Source organism: Mastomys coucha, unplaced genomic scaffold (genome assembly GCF_008632895.1).
Source record: "Mastomys coucha isolate ucsf_1 unplaced genomic scaffold, UCSF_Mcou_1 pScaffold18, whole genome shotgun sequence".
NCBI lineage: Eukaryota > Metazoa > Chordata > Mammalia > Rodentia > Muridae > Mastomys > Mastomys coucha.
In genome coordinates, this window is record NW_022196900.1 from 97,679,886 (window position 1) to 97,689,103 (window position 9,218).

General features: G+C 52.0%; 1 protein-coding gene across 7 annotated transcripts in view; it reads left to right on the top strand.

Annotated features, from left to right (window-relative positions):
- The window catches only part of Spata21 (spermatogenesis associated 21), a 23,422-nt gene that overhangs the window by 7,529 nt on the left and 6,675 nt on the right, over positions 1-9,218 (top strand). For 4 of the 7 annotated variants that reach the window (XM_031379315.1, XM_031379312.1, XM_031379314.1 and 1 more), the window contains 6 exons: positions 566-758; positions 2,757-3,031; positions 3,857-3,905; positions 6,886-7,340; positions 7,936-8,024; positions 8,780-8,917. In XM_031379315.1, the coding sequence (XP_031235175.1) occupies positions 566-758; positions 2,757-3,031; positions 3,857-3,905; positions 6,886-7,340; positions 7,936-8,024; positions 8,780-8,917 (1,199 nt within the window). The remainder of the gene's footprint in view (positions 1-565; positions 759-2,756; positions 3,032-3,856; positions 3,906-6,885; positions 7,341-7,935; positions 8,025-8,779; positions 8,918-9,218) is intronic. The other 3 variants (XM_031379318.1, XM_031379317.1, XM_031379319.1) reach the window with 3 other exon arrangements.

The following is a 9,218-nucleotide window of genomic DNA, read 5'->3' on the forward strand; positions in this document are numbered from 1 at the left end:
CCTCTCTCTCCCTCCCTCCCTCTCTCTCCCTCCCCCTCTCTCTCCCTCTCCCCCTCCATTCCTCCACACCCCCCTCTGGGTAGTAGTGAGAGAGGCAAGGCTGAGAACAATCTTCTACTCCAGGCCCTCCCTCCCCTCTCTGTCTCCTTACACTGGGGTTGCAGGTGTGCACTGCCAGCATATACTCCTCCTCTTTCTGAAAAACAACCAGCTGCTGGGGCTGTGGTGGCGCCTTGAATCCCAGCACTTGGGAGGCAGAGGCAGGCAGATTTCTGAGTTCGAGGCCAGCCTGGTCTACAGAGTGAGTTCTAGGACAGCCAGGGCTACACAGAGAAACCCTGTCTCAAAAACAAAAACAAAAGAAAACAAAAAAGGTAAAACAAGAAAAACAGCCAGCACTGAAAGGGTTAAACCCTAACCAACCGCCTCAACATCCACAACAACAAGTCGCCCAAGAGTTGGAGTGTGTGTCAGTCCTTTCCTCTCCCAGGCACTAAGCATGCAGCCCTGGTGTCCCAGGCAGGCATTGCAGGAGAGCAGCCCCAGGCTTGAGTGAAGTTGTCAGTCCTTCTGCTTTCTCCACAAGGACAACCCAGGATGGGCCGAAGGAGCAGCAAGCTGGCCAGGAGCAAACCCAGCCTAGCGGGGATGCTGTGACCTCTGAAGGGCAGCCACAGACAGCCATGCAGACCAAGGACCAGCAGAAGAGATGGCAAAGTGCCGAGGTCAAAGAGATTCAGCCTACGGGGAGCTGCCAGGTAACCCGGGAGATTGGGAAGAAGAGCATGGGCACCATTTGGGGGGCAAAGGGGCTCCCGTGCCCTCCACACAGATGTGCTTGTGTTTGCTGGAGGCTGTGCATGGGAGCTGGATGACACTCCCGTCGAGCGCGCGCGCACACACTCTCTCACATGCGTGTACACATGTGTCCCTTCCTTCCAAGGCATGCTGGCCTTTCCAAAACTTACTTAACTGGAACACTTTAAATGTATTTATTTTTCTCATTTCTACATTCCTTTAAATAGGAAATAATGTAGCATAGCCCAACGCAACATTGTTGGGGGGAGGGGGTTGTTTTCCTTTGGTGTTTCTCTGTGCAACCCTGGCTGTCCTGGAACTGGCTTTGTAAAGCAGGCTGGCCTTGAACTCATAGAGACCTATCTAGTGCTGGGATTAAAGGCAAACACACTTGGTTTTTCATCATATTACAGCCTACCCCCAAATCAGCATCATTGTTTTTAAAGACAGGACCCCACTGAAGCTCACCCAAAGCACTTGCTATGGAGACCAGCCTGGCCTTGAACTCACAGAGAGATCCTCCTGCCTTGGCCTTCTTGAGTGTTGAGATTGAAGGCATGAATCACCAAGTCCAGATTACTTAGCAGTTTCTCCCTCCCCCTTCCTCCCCCTCTTTCTCTCCCCCTCTTTTTCTCCCCCCTTCTCTCCAGGGGTTCTCTGTCGAGAACTGTGGCTGTCCTGGAACTCACTTTGTAGGCTTTGAAGAGATCTGCCTCTGCCCCCTGAGTGCTGGGATTAAAGGCAGGAGCTGCTACTTTCTTAATGAGCTGAGACACCTGTACCCCAAGAGCCTTTCTATCCCTCTTAGGGTTTCTGTTGTGATGTAACACCATGTCAAAAAGCAATATGAGGAAGAAAGGCTTTATTTGACTTCTGCTTGCATATCCTAGTTCATCACCGAAGGAAGCCAGGACAGGAAGTCAGACAGGGCAGGAACCTGGAGGCAGAGGCCACAGAGGGGTGCTGCTTACTGGCTTGCTCATCCTGCTTTCTTATAGAATCCAGGGCCCCCAGCCTAGGGATATCTCTACCCACAATGCGCTGGGCTTTCCCCACTTAATCACTAATTAAGAAAATGAGTTCAGGGTTGGCTACAGCCCTATCTTATGGAAGCATTCTCTTGATTGAGGTTCTCTCCTCTCAAATGACTTTAGCCTATATCAAGTTGACATAAAACTATCCAGCGCACACTCCTAGGTATTTACCCAAGAGAAATGAAATCAAATATCCATGCAGAGATTAATATTCATGGGGATATCAATACCCACATAGATATCGATAGTCATAGATGTATTACCCATAATCACTAAAAATAGAAAACTCTTCAAGTATGCATCAGTAGCTGAGTGAAGAGATGCTGTGGTACACCATGCAATGGAATCTTATTCAGAAATCAAAAGGAAGAAGGGTCTGAAAGACATGCTAAGAACTGCTCATAGGAGTAACCACACAGAGGGAAAGAAACAGAAAAAAATATATATACCAGGTTGGGTATTGTGGAGGCACACAACCTTTGATCCCAGCACTCAAGAGACCAAGGCAGGTGGATTTTTATGACTCTGAGGCCAGCCTGGTCTACAGAGTGAGTTCCGGGTCAGCCAGGGATACACAGAGAAACCCTGTCTCAAAGCAAGAAGAGAAAAAGGAAGATAGATATACACACACACACACACACACACACACACACACACACACACACGCACGCATGTCAGGACCAGGAGAGATAGAGGAGCAGTTAAGAGCACTGGCTACTCTTCCAGAGGATGCCCTCTTCTGGCTTCTAAGGACATTGACATACATATGTCATACATTCACACAGACACATAATGAAAAACACATCTTTAGAAAAAAAATAATGCATGCCATGTAACAGAAGGAGTGTCGGGGCTGTGTCCTTTGAAGCTCCGCTGAGGAAGTCAGAGGACAGCTCTTCTCAGGGTGTCTTCTTCATTTCCCAGATTCACCCTCTCCCCACTCAGGGAAACACAGATCATGATCTGGGGAAGCCATGTACCTCCGACAGCAGGAGTCCTCAGCCACCGAAGAATAACTCCCCCAGTGAAGCAGGCTGTCCACCGGTCAGGCTGCAGGAGCCCGTGCTAGCACCTAGCTCAGGGACTCACAAGGACAACCCTCAGGAGGCAGTACCCCCCAAGCCAAAGGTGGCTGCAGAGGAGAAGAAGGCCCCTTCCGTTTTGCCATCTGTACAGGGACCTCGAACACACAAAGACAGGTAAGTCATCCTTTGGGGCCACCCCTGCCCGGCTCTTCAACCAAGCCAGAGATGGTGCTAGGGAGCCAGCTCAACCAGTGATGTGCTTACTCTGCAGAGATTAGGAGCTGCAATGAATTCCTCCCCTCACCCCCATAAAAAGCTGGGAGACAAGTGCATCCTAAGACTATGGTTGGCCAGCTAGTCTAGCCAGCTCCAGGTGGATGAGAAACCTTGTCTCAAAACAAGATGGAGGCTGAGGAGATGGTTCAATAGATAAGGGTGCTTGCTGCCAACCTGAAGACTCAAGTGCAATCCCCTAGAACTTACATGGTGGAAGGAGAGAACAGAATCTGTTCAAGTTGTCCTCTGACCTGTACATGTGTGTTCTGGAACTCACGCACGCACACACATACTCACATACACAAACCACCACCAACAGTGACTTGGCTCAGCAGGTTAAAGGTGCTGTCCCCCTAAGCATGGTGACCTGATATCAAGGCCCACATAGTAGGTCATCCAGTAGATGGGGAAGCTGATCCTTACAAATTGTCTCCTGACGTGCACTAACGTAAAAAGTCAACAAATGGGATTAAAGAAAAAAACCTAAAAGCATAGAAACAGGGGGGTGCTCTGTGTTTCTGGCTAGCTGAAGCCCTCAGTTAAGTCCTAGGCTGCCGAGCCCATCTTTGTTCTATGGACCTCTATGCGTGCAGGTGAGGCAGTGGGTGGGGGGACACACACGCTAGGGGGACAGGATTGCATGTGCTGGGGCCTGGGGTCAGCGTAATGTGCAAGCCCTGACCTGCAACCCTGCCCCCGCCCACCCCGTTTTTCTCTGTTTAGAGGTGAGGCTGTAGAGAGCAAGGCATCACCGAGGCCTTCGCCTCCTCCAGTAAGTAGGGCCAGAGTGGGAATGGGGGAATAAGGGAGGGAGGATGGGGGCTCGGGAGGGAAACAAACATTTCCAGTCACTGGGAAACATGTGCATGTAAGCCTTGGCTACACTCACATTTGATTTATAGTTCATTCTTTTTAATTTTTATTTATTCTTTATTCAAACAAAGTTTGGGTTTTGCTTTTGTTTGTTTTGTTTTTGTTTTGTTTCGTTTTGTTTTTTGAGACAAGGTTTCTTTGTGTAGCCCTGGCAGTCCTGGAACTCACTCTGTAAACCAGGCTGGCCACAAACTCAGAAATCCACCTGCCTCTGCCTCCTCAGTGCAGTGTGGGACTAAAGGCATGCGCCACCTCTGCCCAGCTTTAAAGTTTTTTTAAATTGCAAGTAGTGTTGTGTGTCCGAAGAGGCCTCCACACTTCCAAGGCATGGGGCTGGAAGTTCTCTTCCTCTTACCATGTGGCCCCTGGGGATCAAACTCAGGGTTGGTGGCAAGTGCCTCTACCTGCTGAGCCATCTTCGTCATCTTTTGGGTTTTTGAGATGGGGTCTCCTGTAGCCCAGGCTGGCCTAGAACTCCTTATGCTGCTAAGAATGATCTCAAAATCCTAACCCCTCTGGCCTCTGTTTCCCAGGGGCTGGGTTTACGTGTGTGTGTGTGTGTGTGTGTGTGTGTGTGTGTGTGTGTGTGTGCTGCTGGGCCTGGTGTGTCTGCTTTGAGTGGCAGTCAGAAATGAGATCCCACTCTGGAGCCTTTGATCGCTTCTCAGGACTGCTTCCCATCCGCCCTTTGCCCTCAGTTCCTCCACATGGGGACCTATAACCTGGGTCCTCTACAAGAACAGCCAGTTGGGAATGAGGCTCAGTTGATAGAGTTTGATTGGCATGAACAAAGTCCTAGGTTATATCCCCCCAACCCCATACTTCCCCAACCAGCTGTGGTGATGACACATGCCTGTAATCCGAGCACTGGGAACTAGCTAGCTGAGGGAACCACAGACACTCAAGGTCACTCTCAGCGGACACTCAAGGTCACTCTCCTTTATTTAGAAAGTCAAAGGCAGTTTGAGCTAAACACACTGCTTTGTTAGTGGGGGATGGGTTGGGGTCAGGGAGATGGCTTGGCAGGCCTTTGGTGACAAGCCTGACAACCTTAGTTCCATCAGACAGACCCATAGGTTGGAAGGAGAACCAACTACTGCAGGTTGTCCTCTGGCTTCCACCAGTATACCGTGGCACCTGACCTGCCTCATGTGAATGCATACACACAGATCAGTTTACAGGCAGCCTGGCGGGGCAGCTCATGAGGCAGGCACAGAGTTTGTGGGCAGCCTAGTCTATATAGTGAATCTGAGACCATGTCTCAAAGTCAATCCATTTGTCAATAAATAAGTGCAGAGCTGAGGTTAAGCCCCAGGATTCACACCATGAAGGAGACAACTGACACCCCAACTTGCCCTCTGTCCTCCCTGTGTCCAACATGGCACATGCGTGTCTATACACGCCATGCACACAAGGACTTTGTGAAGCTGTTTGGCTGAGGCCCCACCCACTCCCTCCCATACCCATCTTTCCTGGGCTCAGGGGTCTGACTTCACAGCTGGCTCCTTCCTAGTCTCCCTCCATGGCTCTCACTTCTCTGCCCTCCTGGCTTCTCTGTACTCTCCCCTCTGCGTGTCCTGGAGGACTGCATTCAGTCCCTCCGATGACTCCCAAATCTATGTCTTCAAATTAGACCGTGCCTTGAAACTCCCAGCTCATACACCCGACTGCCAGATGGAGTGAATTCGCTCCTCAGACTACAGACCAGAGCAGTGTCTGGTACCCTCTACTCCCCACCCACTCCTGACCCTGTCTTCACCCACAGGCTCGCTCATATGAATTAGCTCAAAATCACTCCTGATTCCTCTTACCCTCTATAGTCCCTTCCCAGTACATCGGCAATTCCTCCCCGCCCTACAAAGCCATTTCTGAGTCCATCCGTTCCTCACACCCATCACCTAGCCCAAACTTCTCCCTCAAATCTTCAACCAAACACACAAGGCTCTGTGTCTAGCTACTCTGGTGAGATTTCTATCCTGTAGGTACGACAAGCTTATTTCCCCTGGACCTTTGTACATGCTGCCGCTATGCCTGACTGTCTGTCCATAGATACAGCCATGACTAAGTCCATGGAGTTTCTCAGGCTTCAACTTAAATGTCACTCTGCAGTTTTTCCCTGGCCATCCCGTTATCCCGTTATCAGTTATCCCGTTAGTCTCAGTTATCCCGTTAGCCATGTATACTCCATCATCATGATCCTATTTTCCTTGTTTTGGGGGTAGGGGTTTGCAGTGTCTGTATGTAAGCTTGTGTACCACATGCATGCAGTTCTCAAGGAAGCCAGAAGAGGGCGACAGATGCCCCAGAACTAGAGTTACAGACTATGAGTAACTTCAGGTGGGAGCTGGGATTAAAGTGGTGCCTTGCTTCATCTAAAGGAAGAGTTAGGGATGTACTTTAGGGGTGCAAGGCCTCCTACCATCACTGAGGCCTCATGGTCGATCATTAGCACTGGGAAAAGGTTGCCGATAAGGATAAGTGAGGGAGAAAGACGGGCCAGGCTGCCCAGCCTCAGGCTATCCTGACCTGGCTCTGTGGAATGAATGAGAAACAGTATAGGAACCGCCCATTACACGATGGGACACCTGTGTGACTTAGGCATCCAGAGTGAGGTACGGCCACACAGCTGTGTGGGCTTCAATAAGGGAAACTGGCTCAGTGATGAAGATAGCCTGCAGGTGGGAGGTGGTGTGTTACGAGCCGGTCAGAACACTCTGGATGGCGCCTGGAGTGGTACTCTGAGATTTGGAGTGCCTCCTCCAGGGCTTTGGAGAGGAAAGGACAGTCTAAGCAACCCCAGAGGCTCTCTGGGAGGCTAGGACCTCTGTAGTCCTGTCTGTCTGCCCTGAGGTATCACAGGTACCCTCCCTTCCCCTCAGGAGGAAAGAGATGTTGAGAAGAAGGAGCTGGGCCAGGGGCAGAAGCAACGGCAGCAGGCCTTGTCAGCTGCAGGCACCCAGGGTCCTGTGAACACCCGACGGGGTTTCATGAAGTGCCTACTGGAGGTGGAAGAGCAAGAGGAAGCCACCCACAGGAGGACTCTGAAGTCCCGGACCCTGACAGCCAGGAGGTCCCCCAAGACTGTGATTTCTGTGTCCACCTCAAGCCCCATCAGCAGCTCCGTTCCAACCTTACCTCTGACCCTGCATGAACCTTCCGTCTCAGCTCCAGCTACTGTCCCGTCCTGGGTCAGACCACCAGCCCCTGGGCAAACTGCCATCCCTATGGGGTCCCCTGGGTCAGTCCTGCCAACTTCTACCCAGGACCAGAACTGGAGATGGCCAGAGTTCTTGATCCAGGGCAATGAGAGAAGTTTTAACTATGCCAAGATCCGGTAGGAACCACCTCCACTAGCCTGCCATCTTACCAGGGCCCCGGCTTTCAGTCTGTTTCCAACTCAGGGCCTTCGACACTCTGCCCCCGCCCTCTGCTCCTCATCCACACCCCTCCCGCCCTCCTCTCACTGTCTCTCTGTGCTCCTCATCCCCCCAGCTGTCCTCTCACTGTCTCTCTGGGCCTTCGACACTCTGCCCCGCCCCCTGCTCCTCATCCCCCGCCTCCCCAGCCCTCCTCTCACTGTCTGTCTCTCTGTGCTTCCAGCAGGGTACTTCCCAACTTGGTCTCCAAATTCCCACCCCCTTTTCCTCCCTCCTTCCTTCTCCTTTCTTCGTCCTTTCTGGGATGGAAGCTGGGGGCTCACACATTAAGCAAGCACTGTACCCCCAGTCCTCCCAGGACCACCAAAGGGACCACCTGTGGCTCCTGTCTCAACACAACAGAGTCCCTCCCTGAAGTTTCCCTATCCTCTGCTGCCAGTCTTCCTCTCCCCTGCCCCCTGGGTGGCCTTGGCAGGGGCAGGAGCAGAAGCGGGCAGGAGCAGAAGCAGGCAGGAGGTGGTTGCAAGCTGTCCTGGGCCCATTCTCCTGCAGGCAGGAGCCGGAAGAGCATGGCCTCTTCAGAATGTATCAGAGCTGGGAGGATCGAAGTGATGAGCACCTCACCCTGAAGCAGGAGGAAGGTGAGCATCTCACAGTACTAACCTGCTGCCCTACTGCCCCACTATCCCACACCACTGCCCTCTTGTCTCACACTGTTGCTCCACTGATCTGCTTTCTCACACCCCTGCCTTCTCTCACACCACTGCCCTCCTATTCCACGCTGCTGCCCCACTGTCCCACTACCCCAAGCGGTGTCTCCAGGGGGTCAACTGCACTTGGTCCTAGGACACAAAAAGGTGGGCTGCCTCCCCCATTCCCACCAGTCCTCTCTAGAGGAAGCCTGAAGGAGAGGCAGGGCTCCCCAAGAGCCCTATCCCTCCTAGACAATCCCAACCCCAATTAACAGGGACACCAGCTCTGAACAGGCCCCTCCTGCCCATCACACCCTATGCTCCCTGACCTTACTCATGATGGGCTGGCCCTGTGGGAATGGATGTATAGTGTCCTACCTCCTAGTCCTTCCTAAGGTCTAGAACCTTCTTGACCACAGCCCCTTTCCTCAGATTTTCCAAAATGTTTCACTGACTCAAGGGAATAAAACAGACAGTAGAGGCAGCTGCCTGTTGCCCTCTTCCTCATAACACACACACACACACACACACACACACACACACACACACACACACACACACACACGCGCGCGCGCGTGCATGCACCACGCATACACCACATGCCACAAGAAATTTGGAGGAGGAAGAGGAGGAGATGAAGTGATGACAATGATGATGATGATGATGCAGGATGTCCCACTTAGTAACTCCGTCTCCCTTGATAGCCTTCCGAAGCTACTTTGATATCTTCAATGGTCCTGGTGAGGTGGATGCTCGAAGCCTCAAGAACATCTTGCTCCTAATTGGCTTCACCTTTACTCCAGCCCAGGTGGAAGAAGCTCTGATGAGTGCTGACGTCAATGGTGAGCGAGGGGGGTCTTCCCTGAGCCCTGGAGAGGGACTGCCCCTGCTATGCATGCAGCACTCCATAAACACGAAAGCTTCCTGGGGCTGAGACACTTGACCAGGGTTGCATAAACGGGAAATGGTGGAACTCACACCACTGTCTCTCAAGAATGCAAGGCCCCTCCGGGCAGTGGTGGCGCACGCCTTTAATCCCAACACTTGAGAGGCAGAGGCAGGCGGATTTCTGAGTTCTGAGTTCGAGGCAAGCCTAGTCCACAGAGTGAGTTCCAGAACAATCAAGGCTACAGAGAGAAACCC